The sequence below is a fragment of the Pituophis catenifer genome, unplaced genomic scaffold (genome assembly GCF_029215685.1).
Source record: "Pituophis catenifer annectens isolate HBS135680 unplaced genomic scaffold, rPitCat1.0.hap2 SCAF_8, whole genome shotgun sequence".
Lineage (NCBI taxonomy): Eukaryota > Metazoa > Chordata > Lepidosauria > Squamata > Colubridae > Pituophis > Pituophis catenifer.
Window position 1 is genome coordinate 12,633,443 of NW_027256888.1, and position 18,257 is coordinate 12,651,699.

At 43.3% G+C, this 18,257-nt stretch overlaps 1 protein-coding gene across 1 annotated transcript in view; it reads left to right on the top strand.

The window, feature by feature from the left end:
* Positions 1-18,257, top strand: part of CRACD (capping protein inhibiting regulator of actin dynamics) — a 43,635-nt gene that overhangs the window by 16,250 nt on the left and 9,128 nt on the right. The window contains exons 3-5 of the mRNA XM_070949122.1: positions 2,667-2,735; positions 7,835-8,017; positions 10,575-14,688. Of these exons, the coding sequence (XP_070805223.1) occupies positions 2,667-2,735; positions 7,835-8,017; positions 10,575-14,688 (4,366 nt within the window). The remainder of the gene's footprint in view (positions 1-2,666; positions 2,736-7,834; positions 8,018-10,574; positions 14,689-18,257) is intronic.

Sequence of the window (18,257 nt, forward strand, 5' to 3'; positions counted from 1 at the left end):
TGCTAGGTTGGCAGAAGCTGGGACAAGTAACGGGAGCTCACCCCGTTACGCAGCACTAGGGATTCGAACCGCTGAACTGCCGACCTTTCGATCGACAAGTTTAGCGTCTAAGGGATAATAGCATCCATCTAATCGCTAATAACATCATGACTTTTAGAGCATTTCAAAGTACTGTACTGTTGATTCATGTAAATAGAGTTTTTACTGGTTGAAGATTCTTGTCTATGTCTTTTCTGGACCACTCTGCTGCTTTCTTTTCTTTTCCTCCTGCATTTCTTATTTTCATCTTCTCTGCTTTTCCTTCCGCACCTACTTTGCTGCTGTACATTCTCTCTCTTTCTTTTCATCCTAACCCACACTTTCCTCCCTTCCATTCCTGCTCTCTTTATTTTCTACAACTTGCCTTGCGAAGCCCTTGGGACGAGGCATTACATAAGCATATCATGGCAACGTATTTCACAATGAAACTAGAATGACATCTGCTGAAACATAGGAAAGTCCATGGAGACTTTTCAAGGCAGATAAGTAACTTTCAATTCTGCGGTCCAACGTAGTTAATATATGTTGGAAAACGTACAAAATGTTAATAAGTAATTCCCCAAAATTCATATGTTCATATGTCCCTGCAACGAGAGAGAATTTGTAGGTACCAGTTCAGTGAGTTACAAAATTAGTAGATATAAGCTTAGGTACACTACTTTATATACCGTATTTTTCAGAATATATGACGCTCCGGAGCATAAGATGCACCTTAGTTTTTGGGGAGGAAAATAGGGGAAAAAAATTCTGCCTCTGCCTACCAGGTATTCATCTGGCTACTGTCCTTAGACTGGTCAGCTTCAGCACATTAGTTCGCTGGTTGTGAGCGTGCTTTCGTTGGGGCTGCTAAGCAGCTTCAAAAGCACAGCTGATTGTCAGAGGGAGCTCCAGTGAGTAAAGCAGGCGAAGCGCGGAAACGGTACGACAAGGCAGCAGCTGTTCTGGATTGCCATTTTGGGCTCCACGTCCTGCGTTTTCAGCCTCCAAACGTTCTGTTTGAGAGCTGTTCAAGGCTCCAGGGATCACCAAAACACATTGCCGCCAATCACTGCCCGAAAATACGATGCTCAGAGGCCAAAACCGGAGATATATAGGGTTGGCACACCATGTGTGGCCTGTGGTTTGTATACCCCCATCCCTCAGATAAATGATTGCCCAAGGACAACTTTGGGACGTAGTGGCTCAGTGGCTAAAACACTAAGCTTGTCGATCAGAAGGTCAGCAGTTCAGCGGTTCGAATCCCTAGCGCCACGTAATGGGGTGAGTCCCATTACTTGTCCCAGCTTCTGCCAACCTAGCAGTTCGAAAGTAGGTAAAAAATGCAAGTAGAAAAATAGGGACCACCTTTGGTGGGAAAGTAACAGCATTCTGTGCACCTTCAGCGTTTAGTTATGCCAGCCACAACACCATGGAGACGTCTTCGGACAGCGCTGACTCTTCGGCTTTGAAACGGAGATGAGCACCGCCCCCTGAGCCAGAAATGACTAGCACGCATTATGTGGGGGAACTTTTACCTTTTAAAGATAACTGCACCAAACCCCCACATTTCTTGGCTTTTGATGAAGATCAAATGCTTCCTACTGGGGAAAACTTTTTAAAAGGTCGTTTAGGAACATTCTTCTCCAGCCAGCATGGGAGCTTTGGCTAGGACTGTTTATATATTGCTTAACAGCACCCAAAACAGGAAGAGGCTTTTAATAAAGGAGAGAAAATGAATACATGTTTTGCCTCTACCTTGAGTTTTTAGTAGGACTGGACACTTTAAAAGAAAGAAAGAAAGATGAGAATTTGGATTATAGTGCACATTCAATTGACCCAATCAATTTTTTTTAAAATGAGAATATTTGAATTTATAATGCACAATTGACCCACTCCCTTAGATAAGTAGCACATGCATTTATGAGTAACCTTCATTAAACTCTTACTAAATTCATAGGTTTTTTTTAATAAGCCTGACTTTTTACTGTTGTTTTTTCATAGCTGTAGGAAAGGGAGAAAAGGGAGGAAAAACAGAAAAACATCCATCCTTTTAGGTGTCAGCACTCCAAGCTATATTCACTCCAGTGCTGACATAAGGAAGAGAAGAGGACGCTTGACTCTTCACCTACTTATTTTCCCTGAAGATATTATCCCCTAGGAGATGGGATGGGAGGGGGGACATTCCTGTGAGCTGAAGTAGTAGATATGGGGAGAGTGATTTGGAAGATGGCCAATGAGACACAGAGAATTGGGGAACGGAAAGGGAGGGTTTGGGGTCAGAAGGTCAGTGCTGACTACGATGGACTCGGGGACAGATTGTTGTGCTCAATAAATGAAAGATTTCATCAAAGACTATTTGTTTGGAAATGCAATTTATTTGAGACGACATCGTAACCTGACATTAGGCCTGCAATCCAGCTTCCTCTTTCACGATTTAAAATAGCTGGAAAAGAAGGGAACAAATCTGTTTATTCAGTCAATTTGCCCAACAAATTGAAATGGAATTAGATTAGGTATTACAACAAAACATTGTAATGGGATCTTATTATGACTGTGATATAAAAGCATTTGGTGCTTCTAGAAAACATGAGTCTACAATGTATCCGAAGTTGCAATAGTTTTGTATGATATTCATTTTTTTTTTCTAGTCAGCTGTGATGCCAGATTCCTTAAGTCCCACAAGTCTGGGTGAAACAAGTCATGACAGAGATGAGAAGGTAACAGAAATAAGACATTAGTGGCACTTCTTTCTTAAGGGCCACTTCTAAAATTGCAACAAATTACACCAAAATGTCTAATCACATTTCTTAATGGGCAACTCAGACCAGGGTTGGGTTCCAAATTCCGTTGCTACCGGTTCGCTTGTGGGCGCGCACTCACACGCACGTGCAGTGCTTCTGCGCATGTGCAGAAGCGTCCAGGCAGGTGGGCGGAGCCTCCTGCCACAGCTGCTACCAGTTCGCACTGGATCGGGCAAACTGGTAGCAACCCACCACTGACTCAGACTGAGCTAAACTTCTACCTTTGAATCTTGAGTTGTAGGCCGCTGAGTTAAAACCATGGTATGGCTTTCAATTTTATGACATTTATCTGTCTGTGCCTGTTGACGTTCTATTGGTTCCAGTCAGTTTCTTTTGCTTAGCTATAAAGAGAACCTCAACTCTACATACTGTTCTGGGGAGCTATCAAAAGTAGATTTTCTCATCTGGTCAAACTCACAATGGCTGCCATTTTGTGACTCGATGAATTTACCCATAGCATTTCTTTGGTGAGGCATATCAGACATCAATCAGAATAGAACTGGAAGGGACCTTAGAGGCCTTCTGGTCCAACCCCCCACCCCCGCTCAAGCAGGAGACCTGTTACCATTTCAGACAGGCTGTCTTGTCTTTTCTTAAAAACCTCCAGTAATGAAGCACCTACAATGTCTGAAGGTAAGCTGTTCCACTGGTTAATTGCTCTCATTTATTATTATACAGTTATTCTCAAAATTCCAAATGTCCCATGGATCAGAATTATTTGAGGATGACAGTATTACTGCAAGCTGCAATAGAAAGGATAACTGGGAGTTTAGCATGAAACTCTGCCTCAGCTTCAGTTCAGCTTCTGGTCCATAGCCATACCAAGGCATTATCTTTCCTTGGCTTCCACACTACTACAATAGAGCGGAGAATGGCTATACTTCCTGGATTACTAAAATGTAAACTTTTCTTCAGGTTGTAGTCCAGATTTTTTGGGGAAAGCAAGCATAATAATAATAATAATAATAATAATAATAATAATAATAATAATAATAATAATAATAATAGTAATAGTAATAGTAATAATAGTAATAGTATTATTATTATTATTATTATTATTCATTGACATTGCAATAATAATAATAATAATAATAATAATAATAATAATAATAATAATAATTCATTGACATTGCAATACCTGGTGATGCACAAATTGAAGATAAGCAGCAAGAAAAAATCACAAAGTACCGGGACTTATCGGGACTTGAGCGACTGTGGAAAAAGAAATCGTGTGTTGTCCCGATTGTAATTGGAGCCCTTGGAGCAATACCCAAAGGGCTACCCCGCTATTTAGAAATTCTAAATTTGTCGGACTTGAACATTTTGACTCTACAAAAAACCACCTTACTCGGAACAGCTTACATCCTCCGACGATACCTTAACAGTTCCTAGGTCCTTGGTTAGGACTCGAGCTGCTGAGCTATTAACCAGCCTCAAAGGCTGTGAATCTCACTAAAGATTAACCAATAAATAATAATAACAACAACAACAACAACAACAACTCCATGACCGTGTTGCTAAGAACATTCACTGGAAATTGTGCCAGAAGTTTGGATTTGAGTACAGCAAAAACCACTGGGAACATCAGGTTGAGAAAGTTTTAGAGAATGAGAAACTCAAGATCTTGTGGGACTTTAGGATTCAGTCTGACAGGCACTTGGTCCACAACACACCTGACATAACAATAGTTGAAAAGAAAAAAGTATGGTTCATTGACATTGCAATACCTGGGGATACACGGATTGAAGATAAGCAGCAAGAAAAAGTCACAAAGTACCGGGACTTGCAAACTGAAGTTGAGCGACTGTGGAAAAAGAAATTTTGTGTTGTCCCGATTGTAATTGGAGCCCTTGGAGCAATACCCAAAGGGCTACCCCGCTATTTAGAAATTCTAAATTTGCTGGACTTGAACATTTTGACTCTACAAAAAATCACCTTACTCGGAACAGCTTACATCCTCCGACGATACCTTAACAGTTCCTAGGTCCTTGGTTAGGACTCGAGCTGCTGAGCTATTAATCAGCCTCAAAGGCTGTGAATCTCACTAAAGATTAACCAATAATATAATAATAATAATAACAACAACAACAACTTTATTGTCATTGTATGCATATACACAGTATACCCATACAACGAAATTCACTTAACATCCAAAGACCAGGTCCAACACACATAACAATTCCCAAACACACTCCCACCCACCACAAATTCCCCACCCCTAAACCACTGAAACATTCACACAATAGACCAAGTAATGCTGTCCAACAGCTCATTGACGGTGGCCCTTTTAGTTCATGGTTGAATGCAATTATAGCTCTGAGATAAAAACGATTCAGAAAATGTGTGGTCCGAGTTTTAATTGTTCTGTATCTTCTGCCAGAAGGCAACAGTCCAAAAAGATTGTAAGCAGGATGGGAAGAGTCTCTGAGAATGTTATGCAACTTCCTCAAACAGCGAGATTCGAAGATGTCGTCCAGGGCTGGTAGCTGGAGCCCAATGATATTCTGGGCAGTTTTAATGATTCTCTGTAGAGCTTTTCTGTCCGCTACAGACCTGCTCCCATACCATGAAAGAATGCCATATGTCAAGACACTTTCAATGGTGCTGCGATAGTAGGACAGAAGTAGATGCTGAGATAGATTTATCTTCCTGAGCATTTCTCAGGAAGTATAGCCTCTTCTGTGCCTTCTTCACAAGCATGTTTGTTTGTTTGTTTGTTTGTTTGTTTGTTTGTTTGTTTGTTTGTTTGTGTATGTATGTATGTATGTATGTATGTAATTTATATGCCGCCCTTCTCCCGAAGGACTCAGGGCGGCTTACAAAGAAAACATTCAACAATTCGAAAATTACATAAAAATTAAAATCCAATTAAAATTAATTAAAATTATTTCAATGTAAAAATCCCCCAACGGATCAGCCCATTTGATAAAAGAGCCACGTCTTCAGTTCGCAGCGGAAGGAGAGGAGGTCGGGGGCTGTCCTAAGCCCGGTGGGCAAACCGTTCCAGAGGGTCGGCGCTCCCACAGAGAACGCTCTCCTCCTGGGGGCCGCCAGCCGACATTGTCTGGCTGACGGCACCCTGAGGAGGCCCGCTCTGTGGGAGTGCACAGGACGATGGGAGGATGGCAGGAGATGATCCTGCAAGTACCCTGGGCCTAAGCCATGTAGGGCTTTATAGGTGAGCACCAGCACCTTGAAATGGACCTGGAGGACCACCGACAGCCAGTGCAGCTGGCGCAGGAGAGGTGTCACACCGGAGTAACGAGAAGCCCCCGTAACAACCCGCGTGGCCGCATTCTGGATTAGCTGTAGCCTCTGGTGCATCCCAAGGGCAGCCTCATGTTAACATTCATAGTCCATGAGAGGTCCTATATAATAGACTATGTCTGCAGAGAGATTCTCCACAGCTTAGTTCAGGACTTCACTAATAAGGCATAAATATGGGAACATCATTCATAGGGGAAGCTACCATTCTGAAGAGATTTTTGTCACATGGTTTTGTTAACAGTGGGGATGTTCAAAGGATGCACTTTGTCATACATTTGCTGTTGTGAAAGCCAAAGAAATACTTGCCTGGTACCAGTTCTTACGTGTGCAGTGGCAGGGGTAAGCGTTTATCATGGGAAAGGTCTCCAATCAGCTCCCCATGCTGTTCTTTCAGTGGGTGGAAGATCACCGAAGAAGGTGTTTAGAAGAAGTTAACTCATGATGACAAAGCAATCCGTTTGTATTCAAGGAACTGCTCTTGAAAGTTTGTTCAGCTAAAATGAGTTTCGTGCCAATGCGTTTTTAGTTGCAATGAGTCTTGAACTAGACAGCTCGGTAAAAAATCATATTGTGTGGTGCGGAGCGGGGGTGGGGGGGGGAAAGGGTGCCCTCTGTCAGATTATGGAGTTAGTCAGGGGTGGGCTTCAAAAATTTTAGCAAGGGGTTCTCTGCCCAGTTGCTGAGTTGGCGTTGCCATGGTGGACGTGGCCTAGTCAGCCTCCTGCACCACGGTGGGGGGGGGACAGGACATTTTTGCCCTCCCTGGGCTCCAGAGGCTTTCCTTGAGCCTCACGGAGGGCAAATATGGCCTCCCCAGGCTCTGGAGGCCCTCTGGAGGAACTTCCCAAACTTCCGGTAGGCCCATTTTTCACCCTCCCTGCACCTGTGTGTGCGCCCTGCACTTACCTGCATCCAAAACGGGCCGTGTGGGGACTCCTGGGAGGGGCTGGGTGGGAAGGGCCAGCCAGGAGTGGGATTTGGGGGTTCTCCGCACTGCATAGAATCTTAGCTAGAGGTTCTCCCGAACCCCTGCGAACCCCCAGCAGCCCACCCCTGGAGTTAGTGTCTCTGGAGATTCTCAGTCATCGAAGTTGTGGTTGTCCCACAGGGGGCCTTTTCAAAAGGCAACTGGACTTCCTTTGTCTTTTCTTTGAAGACATTTCTGTCAAGTATTTGCAAGCCATTGGCACATGTGTCATATAGACACCAGTGGAGGCAGAGAGTGTCTCCACCCCTATGTGGAAAGGAGGAGCTTACCCTGAGTATAAAACCCCCTCCAACCTTTTCCACCTTGCGCTCTCTCCATCTCTCTCTTTTAATGTTTGTTCCTCATGAGACTTGATCTCTGTTGTACATAGTTAATATGATTTATCATATGAATAAATATGTTTAAGACATTTATTTATGCACCTGCCTCTGAATTCTTCTATGCTCCTGGGTGTTTCTACGATCCCAACTCCACAATTTCGCTTCTCATCCAAGAAGCTTCTTTAGTTCTGAATGGTGGGGGGATGGAAGGATTTCTATTTCTTGCAGTCATCTGGTCTTTAGCACTCTCTCTGAGAGTTGTTGAAGCTACTTGGGGACACAGGAAGCTATAAAAATAAAGAAGGAAAGTTCTAAAAAGAAACTCCCGAACCTGGCTTTGAATTCATTTCTAGAGTGGTTACTGGATTTGGAATTTGTTTTGCTTTAAACAGGATCTCGTTTCTTTCCATCATTTTTCCTTTTTCTTGGGATTTCTCTAGGTGACGCCTGTCAAAGTGTCATCTCGGCCAAAAAGACACCATTCCCCTTCTGGAACCATCGAAACCGTCAACCTTGATGCTATCCCATTACCCACTTCTTGCCTGGACAACAGTGCAGCAAAGCACAAACTCTCAGTCAGGCCAAAGAATCAGAGGGTTTCCAAAAAGCACAGATTGTCAAAGGTATTGAACTGATTCCTACGGAGTTCTGACTTTTAGCTGCTGATAGTAAGACATTAGAGCTCTTGTAAGAATATTAAGTAACCTTCGAATCTTTCAGTATTACACTTACGCTGGTATTCATGGATTTGAATCAACCTCACACCATTTGGGAGATTCGCTGCCCTGCTATATACGATGATCATTTCTCAGATATAAAGTCATAATGGTTAAGTTCCGCTATTTTGTTGACTGACCTGCATTCAATATGCTTTTTTCCTGTTCATCTGTAAAAGAAATGTACATAGACTTCAAAAACATATATACCATAGAGATAAATGATATTTACACACTATTTAAAAGAGACAATAAAAAGCTAAGGAGGAAACAAAAAGGCATCCTCCACAACAACCAACACCCAGATAAGCAGGGATTAACACCAGACAAACAATCTTAACAGAAAATAATTTCCTAATCAAGGAGATGCCAAAAAGAAAAGCACACTTCCACTTTCCCCCTCTATATACTGGTAAGGCAAGCTACTATAGATAAACAGGAGTATGTACTAAGTAATACTAATATTTGGTAATACTAAAGATGTTACCTAGCCTGATAATCAAATAACTACAAGAAAACCACCAAGCTCAGAGAACACCAAGGACTGCACAGTTCAACCTTGAGCTACAAATATTCTATTGGAGCGGAAACTTTTATAAATCTGTTGGGCAAAATCTCAAAGAATCATGAGCAATTTGAAGAGTAAATTATTGTATCACAACTTTCACGTACTATTGTAGATAAACCTTTACCTTTTGTTACAGATAAATTAGAAGTAGAACAAATTGTACATGTTAAGTTTGAGTGTAGTATGCATTTATGCCTTCGTTCTTTTTACAATCTGCATGATCTTATTAGGAGATACTGGAAGATGCTTTGCTTATGAATTTTTCATCATTTACATACATGCATCTTGGGCTCTTATTCTCTTACTTAAAGGGGAAAAAAAGTATTCTTCCTTATGTCTTTGAATACAAGATCTTGCCAGCTATGTATCCTGCAATTTTCTTAGGTGAATAGTGAATTTCTGAATGGATACCTTTTCTAAATGGTAGAATGCTAATTGTCCCCTCCCCCCACCCAGCAAAATAGGTATGGAAGTAAAAAATTTTTTTACTTCCGGTTCTGTGGGCATGGCTTATTTTGTGGGTGTGGCTTGGGGGGGGTAATGTGACTGGGTGGGCGTGGCCAACTTTTTTTTTTTTACTTTTAAAAGCATTTTTTCTACAACCTTAAGAACCTTGGTAGTACAGTGGTCTAAAGCACCCTGTTATTAAGACCAGCTGCCTGCAATTACTGCAGGTTCGAATCTCGCCAGGCTCAAGGTTGACTCAGCCTTCCATCCTTTCTAAGGTAGGTAAATTGAGGACCCAGTTGTGGGGGCAATAAGCTGACTTTGTATAAATATACAAAAGGATGAAGGCTATTGTTTAGCGCATTGTAAGCCGCCCTGAGTCTCCGGAGAAGGGCGGCATATAAATCAAATTAAAAAAAAAAAAAAGAGGTTGCAGAAAACAATGCTTTGAAAAGCTTCTGCCGATCAGGCAACTCAGCTGGGATCGTCAGAGGCTTTTCAAAGCATTTTTTTAACCACCTCTTCAGCTAAAGAAGTTGTAGAAAAAATGCTTTTAAAAGTTAAAAAAAAAAAGCCTCTGATGAGGTGGGCAGGGTAAGCAACCGGGCCGGGGGCATGGCCAGCCAATGTTATTACCGGTTCTCGCAACTATTACAAATTTTTACTACTGGTTCTTACGAACCGGTGCGAACCGGGAGCAACCCACCACTGTTCCATATATAGCAGCTCAATGCTATGCCTGGGTGTTTAGAATACACACACAACACAGACAGACACACACACACTCACACACATCAGTCTCGAAAATGAACTTGCCAGTTGGAAATGCTTGAAACCTAGATGGAGTCAACATGAGACAAATTACTAGGCTCTAATCTATTTTATGCATATTGAAATGTTATATAGAGTACATTAGTATTGTTGCAATATATGACTAAGGTTGATAAAAGCAAATACAGATAGTCCTCGATTTACGACCACAATCGAGCCCACAATTTCTGTTGCTAAGTGAGACAGTTGTTGAGTGAATTTTGCCCCATTTTACAACCTTTCTTGCCACAGTTGTTAAGTGAACCACTGCAGTTGCTAAGATAGTAACACGGTTGTTCCAGGAAGTGAATCTGGCTTCCCTATTGAGTTTGCGTGTCAGAAGGTCCCAAAAGAGGATCACATGAACAGTGCAACTGTCCTAGATATGAACCAGTTGCCAAGCGTCCAAATTTTGATCAAATGACCATGGGGATGTTGCAACAGTTGTTAAGTGTGAAAAACAGTCATTAAATCACCTTTTTCAGTGCTGCTGTAACGTCAAATAGTCACTAAATGAACTGTTGTAAATTGAGGACTACTGTAATTCATCACAAATCTTAAGATTTATATAAAATAGGAATTTGATTATAGTAGCCTTCTACTGCATTAAGTAAACCTATTTTTATTTCCCAATTCTAGGAGGTACAAAGTTTAATAGAAACTGACTTTGGACAAGATATCCTAGAATCGCAGGGCACTGAAGATAAAGTGACAAAAGATGATAGCTATTATAGACCAGACAAGTTAACCCAGCATGGAGAAGTCCACGAACAGAAAACTGAAGGAAAACGAAAACAAGACCACTGGATACATCTTGAGGCAGGGAAGAAGGAACAAATGGCTGAAACAAAATTCAAAAGCCCTATGGAACACAAAAGACTTCAAGAATTTGAGGGAAGCCAAGGAGAACAAGTAGGGAAGAAACTGAAACTTCAGGAAGAACAACTTTACGAAATGGAGGAGAAAAAAGATCAAGATCATCAGGAAAAAGGGCTAAAAGAACAAGAAAGACAGGGAAGGAACGGAGAAGGGCCTGAAAAATTACAGGCACAAATCCCAAAAAAATCTCAGGATCTTGAGGAGCAAAAACAAACGGACCAAGAACAGGCACAACATGAACTAGAGGCACAAAGGCAGCAGGAACAGCGGAAACCCCGTGAAATGGACACGCAATGGCAGAAGGAGAAAAAGAAGAAGCAACAAGAACTAGAGGCACAAAGGCAGCAGGTAGAAGCAAAAAGACAGGGTGAACTGGAGGTCCAAAGACAACAGCAGGAAGAACAAAAGAGACAATGTGAAATGGAACTACAAAGACAGCAGGAAGAAGCAAAGAGACAACTTGAACTGGAGGTCCAAAGACAGCACAAGAAAGAACAAAAAAGACAATACGAACTGGAGGTTCAAAGTCAACGTCAGGAAGAAGCAAGGAAACAACATGAACTGGAGATTGAAAGACAGCGGGAGACGGAACAAAAAAGACAACGTGAACTAGAACTACATAGACAGCGGAAGGAAGAACAAAAGAGACATGAACTAGAACTACAAAGACAGCGGGAGGAAGAACAAAAGAGACATGAACTAGAACTACAAAGACAGCGGGAGGAAGAACAAAAGAGACATGAACTAGAACTACAAAGACAGCGGGAGGAAGAACAAAAGAGACAACGTGAACTAGAACTACAAAGACAGCAGGAGGTAGAACAAAAGAGACAACGTGAACTAGAACTACATAGACAGCGGGAGGAAGAACAAAAGAGACATGAACTAGAACTACAAAGACAGCGGGAGGAAGAACAAAAGAGACATGAACTAGAACTACAAAGACAGCGGGAGGAAGAACAAAAGAGACAACGTGAACTAGTACTACAAAGAGAGCGGGAGGAAGAACAAAAGAGACAACGTGAACTAGAACTACAAAGAGAGCGGGAGGAAGAACAAAAGAGACATGAACTAGAACTACAAAGACAGCGGGAGGAAGAACAAAAGAGACATGAACTAGAACTACAAAGACAGCGGGAGGTAGAACAAAAGAGACAACGTGAACTAGAACTACAAAGACAGCGGGAGGAAGAACAAAAGAGACAACGTGAACTAGAACAACAGAGACAGCGGGAGGAAGAACAAAAGAGACAACGTGAACTAGAACAACAGAGACAGCGGGAGGAAGAACAAAAGAGACAACGTGAATTAGAGATACAAAGACAGAGGGAGGAGGAAGCAAAGAGACAAGGTGAACTGGAGATACAAAGACAACGGCAGGAAGAACAGAAGCGGCGTGAACAGGAGACACAAAGGCAACAGGAGGAAAAGAAACAATATGAACAAGAAGAACAAAAGCATAAAGATTGTACGATACAGAAAGAGCAGAAAGTCAAAGATCCAAAAGAAGAAAAGAGACATCAAGAAACAGAACTTAATGACAATTTGATCCAGCAGGGATGGAAGGAGAAAAAGGAAGAACCAGAAAAGCAAAAGGCTCAGGAAGAAAAAATAAGCCATCCGTATTTGGAAAAGCAGAAGATGAAAGAACTTAAAACAGTTCAAACTGAAAAGCTGTCTGAACTGAACCAACAGCTACTTCCGGAGCAAAAAAGAGAAATAGGACAGAAAAAGAAAGAACAAGAAAACAGCAAAAACTTAGACGATAGAAACAAACTGCAAGAGAAGGCTATGAAACTGAAGGGACAAGAAGAGCAACAGCAAAATCTGAATGAAAAGCATTTTAGTACAAATGAACAAAAGCAGCAAAAATCTGCAAAATCGGTTGGATCAACAGAACATAGTAAAATAGCGCCAGCAGAAACAGGGCATTTGCGGGCTGAAGAGGAGGCGCAGCAGGAGGAGTTTACACAACGGACAGAGGGCGAACAATTGGAAAGACACAAAATCCTCTCTTTAGAAGACCAGCAGTCACTAGAAAAGCCAAAAGAAGAGAAGAAATCCCACCAGCTACACATGAAAAAACATCGAGAAGATGAACATTTGGAAACCGTTGAGAAAGAGCTACTACGTAAAGAAGAACCAAGGCAGCAACAGAGAACTCAGCCAGGCAAAGAGCAGAAGGAAGAAGGAAGTCTAAGAGTTCATCAGGCGATGAACGTTGAAGTTGAGGAGCAGGGAAGAGTTCTTGGTGAAGAATTACGTTGGCAGGAAGTTGACGCCCGGCAAACAATGTCCAGGGGCTTCACCTTTCAAGTGTCTTCTGGAGAAAAAGAAATTATATTTCCCAAAGTGAATTTAAGTCCAGTTACACCTATGAAAGAGGCTCCACTTCCTTCTGCCACAAAAGAATTTAAGGACCCTAAGTCTAGTAGAGGGTCTAGTAGTCTTCCAACTTCTTCATGTGTTCCCCATACAGCAATCTTGGTCACTGGAGCACAACTCTGTGGCACTGCAGTAAACCTCAACCAGATAAAAGATACAGCCTGCAAATCTTTACTTGGTTTAACAGAAGAAAAGAAAGCGATGGAGGCGGCTCAGACCGAAAGCATCCAGAAACCTGTTGACGGCAGGCCGAACAGCACTAAAGCGAAACATATTCAAGATGCAGTGGACAACCAAGCCATCCTGGATGAATGGGCTTCAATTCGTTCAAAAATCTTAAAAGGGGCCGAAAACGATAAATTCAACGAGAAAGACAGTGGAAGTCATAATAGGCATAGTGATGATTGGACAGCAAAAGGTCAAAGTACTTCCCATGGTAACTTACGAAAGACTTTGTCCGCAAACGCAAAGTTTTCTATAACTCCCGCATGGCAGAAGTTCTCAGAAATACCCAAAACTGCTGCAGAGAATAAAACTGTTCCTGAAGCAGAAAATGCAGCCGTGCAGCCGAGTCCGTCCACTCTGCATTCAGACAATGAGGCAGTCCAAACAGAGTCCCCGGTTGGTACAAAGAACGTAGGAACGTCCCCTGGGAAAATCAGAGGGCGACAGGAAGTAGCAGGGAATACTGAGGGTTGTAAGTTTGCCAAAGATCTCCCATCTTTTCTCGTTCCAAGCCTCCCATATTCTCCAAATAAAGAACTCTCCCCATCTGTTGAAACTTCCTCAGCAGTGGAAACCCAACACAACGTTGGTTCAAAAAAATTGGACCGACCTTCACCAGGTGGAGAAGAAAATGTCTCCCCATTTGGAGTGAAATTAAGGAGGACCAATTACTCCTTGCGTTTTCACTACGACCAGCAAGCCGAGCAGAAGAAGAAGAAAAGATACAGTGCAGGAGATAGCTTTGATGGCTTGCCGACTCCGCTCACCCCAGACAATGAACAAGATGCAAAACCTTTATTCTTAAAAGATAGCAAATCTCTGAGTCAAGACAAGAAAGATGCAAGGCTTAATTCTGATAATGCCACATTAACTATTATTAGTCGCAATTACACCATAGTTGCACCTGTATCTTCTCCTACTGGTCCTATGTCTGCGCCTAGTCAAGAAAAATCTGCTTCTAAATCACCCCTGCCACCAAAACCTGCACTGGCTCCGAAGCCCATCAGCCAAACACCGCCGACATCTCCTCTCACAAAACCCCGTAGATCTCACTTCACCGAACCCATCGGGAAAAGGGTATCGAAAGTGGAACCTGACACCAGCTGGAGAAAAAGCGAAGGTAAAGGGAGTCCTCACCCCTCCCAAGTGCCCAGTGAAAGCAAGAATGAGGAGGAAGAATCTAGAGAGAAGAAATCGTTTTTTCCATCCATCACCATGCCCTGGAGAGAGAAAGCGGAAAAAAAGCCAGAACCATTGAAAAAAGGTAAGTAAAGGGCAACTCTTAAGTACAACTTCCTCCTGAAAAAGGAGGAAGGTTCATGAGGAAGGTTCATGAGGAAGGTGGACAAAGTAACGTTAAATTAAAAATTAAGAAGACATTCATCCTCAGTCAATGGATTTGGTGCATGTCTGCTTTATTGTGCTTCTAGACCCGTGATGGTGAACCTATGGCACACGTGCCCAAAGTGGCACGCGAAGATCTTGCCTGTTTGTCTTCTGGGTTTCTGGTCTGCATGCGCGCGTGATGATCAGCTGTCCTTCGTGTGTGCGGCAGTGCCAAAAACTGGTGTTTTTGGCATGCGCGCTGGCCAGCTGATCGCCAGGTGCACATGCATGCTAGAACCCAGAAATTCACCTTTTCCGGAGCGTGATCCCTTTGTGTGCACGGCAGTGCCAAAAATCAGCCTGTGCATGGGAGCCGGCCAGCTGATCATCTGCAATTGACTGCAGTCTTTCTTGAATACTGAAAACACTGTGGTACTCACATCATTTAAAATAAAGACTGATGTTGCCCTTTCCAACCAGAATGGAACAATTCGCTGTGGCCAACTCACTGCTGCCATCTTGCCATGGCCATCTCTCCACAGCCATCTTGCTGCATCCAGGACAACTAGCGGTGGCCAACTTGCTGTGTGACAAATCTACACGGGATAACTCCATGGGATAAATATTATCTGCCACTGTTCCTTTGTCATTATTTCCATTGACAAAAATTGGAATAATGTAAAAGAAACAGTGCTGGATAATATTTATTGCGTTATCTCACATGGATCTCATGGCACGTTGTCCCATGGTGAGTTGGCCGTGGCGAGATAGCTGCGGTGAGTTGGCCATGGTGAGTTGTCCTAAATCCCTTTTCAATAGGCATGTATCAAAAGATTGTAGGCAATTTGAGACCATTGTCATGTCTGTCAAACAACTCTTAGCGATCAGGAGAATTCACAAACAAAAATATCGATCAAACATGAACAAACTGGGTACCTCTGAAAAATGGAGATTCCATAAAATCCATCTGTACCAGGGGTGGGATTCAGCCGGTTCGGACCAGTTTGAGTGAACCGGATATTAATTTTAATCTGGTTCGGCGAACCAGTTGTTGCAAGGACTAGCTGACCCCGCCCATCCCGCCCCTCCCCTCCCAGGAATTTCCATGTAGCCATTTTGGATGCCAGGTAAGTGCCGGACCTGCGTGGAGGCTCTGGGAGGGTGAAAAACAGGCCTACCGGAAGTTCTGGACGTCCGGAAACGGGCCTGTTTCTGGCCTCCAGAGGGCCTTTGGAGCCCGGGGGAGACTGTTTTCGTCCTCCCAGAGGCTCGAGGAAAGCCTCCAGAGTCTGGGGAGGGTGAAAAGGCCTCCCCCCATGGTGCAGGAGGCCCAGTAGGCCACACCCACCATGGCCACACCCACCCAGCAACCGGGCAGAGAACTGGATGCTAAAATTTCTGAATCCCACCCCTGATCTGTACTCATCTGTGACATCATAGACTTTTATTTAGTCCTGAAAAAGAAAATCCCTAACAAAAGTGGCAAAAGTTACTTAAAATAAGCCATGATTTTTTCGGAAGTATCAAATCATTTTTATATGGTACTTACGCAGAGCTGCTACACATGGCAAAACTTTCCCTTAACCTTTCTGTCTTTATCCCTTTGTTTATATACAACAGCTTGTTCTTCTGAGAAAAGTCCTTGCTAGTGGAACTCTTATGATATTACATTGTATTGCTTCTTCCTGCATAAGAGTGTAAGACTTTTCTGCAGATATTCTGCAATTAGAAGTCTATATTCCATGTTCTATGTGCCACCTACAAGCTTAAAAATTTGCTCGGATAACCCAAAATAGCATATCAAATGTATCCCAAATTAAACACCCACACTTTCTAGAAATAGATAGAAGTGTTGGTACTCACAGATGCTTACAGTTAAAACCAGTTCTGACATTTTTAGGGCAGCCAACATTGGAACTGAGGGATGCAAAGCTTGTTAATAAAGCTTTGAGAAAGTTGGCAACATGGAAGTATTTTCCAGATGTTTTCCAGAGGCGTATTAACCTCCCACCAAAAATATGGGATTTTGAAGTGCTCTATCGGTGCTCCACCTAACAAATATTTGCATCTGAGGAAGAAACATTGTGCTATAAGAGATTATCTCTTTTCTGCCTTTTTAAAAAAGAAAAATGCATCATTTCATGGCCTGAAAGAAAGATAATGAATGTTAGAACTTAGCAGGAAAGGAAATGTTTCATGAAAACACAAGGCATGTTATGGGAGCAAATGTGTCTAGCAGATTTGTTTTATAGAACATGCTAAAATGATATAAGCCTATGCAGACTTTGAAAACAGACCATTTTAAAATTGTCTAACCCAAGGGTTTCAAACTCAAGGCTCGCAGACCAGATCTGACCCACGGGGTGCTTGGATCTGGCCCGCAGGACTGCCCTGGAAACAGTGAAGGAGTGGCCCACGGTGCCTCTGCCGGCCCTCCCGAATTCCGTTTTCGGCTGCAAAGGCCTCCTGCAGCCTTTGGCGAGCGAAAACCCGTGCGGCTCTCCCGCGCTCCGTTTTCGCTGGCTGAAGGCTGCGGGACGTCGAGGTGGCCATGCTCACCCCAGCCACGCCCACTCGGACCCCGAGGTCAAACATAACCCTGATGCGGCCCTCAATGAAATCGAGTTTGACACCCCTGGTCTAAACCATAGATCAATTTAAAAAAAAAAAAAAAAAAACCCTGAGAAATGGGCACACTTTAAAAATATAAAAACATATTGATTGTACGTATGCAGAATGAAATAAATTAGGCACATAGAGCATCCAAGGCCATCCAAAATGTCTGAAAATATACATGTGTAGTGGCTTATTTGAGATGGGTTTGTAAGAGCATCTAGGACAGTGATGGCTAACCTTTTTGCCATCGCGTGCCAGGAGAGGGGGGGCGGGGTAGGGTTGCGCGCGCACATGCCCATGCGCATCTGTGCGCAACACCCTCCCCCCCACTCCTGGCACATGATGGCCTGGTAGGCCCGTTTTTCTTTCTTACCTGGTTCCAGATCCTCTCTGTGTATCTGGGAACGGCAAAAACAGCCTTTCCCACTCCCTTGGAGGCCCTACGGAGGCTGAAAGGGCCCATTTCCCAATTCCCGGTGGGACAGGAAGTGACATTTTTTTGCTGTCCCCAGCCTCCAGAACCTCTCTAGGAGTCTGTAGGAGCCTCTCTAGGAGTCTGTAGGAGCCTCTCTAGGAGTCACTGGAGGCTGGGGACAGGAAAAAAACGTCACTTCCTGTCCCACCGGGAGTGGGGAAATGGGCCCTTTCAGCCTCCGTAGGGTCTCCAAGGGAGTGGGAAAGGCTGTTTTCACCATTCCCAGATACACAGAGAGGATCTGGAGCCAGGTAAGAAAGAAAAACGGGCCTTCCCCCCCCACAGGCCCTCCAGAGGCAGGAAACAGCCTGTTTCCCTACTTCTGGGGGGCCCAGAAGGCCCGAAAATCAGCTGGCCGGCGCGCGCATGCACCCAAGAGCTGAGCTGGCATGCCCACTAATATGGCTCCGCGTGCC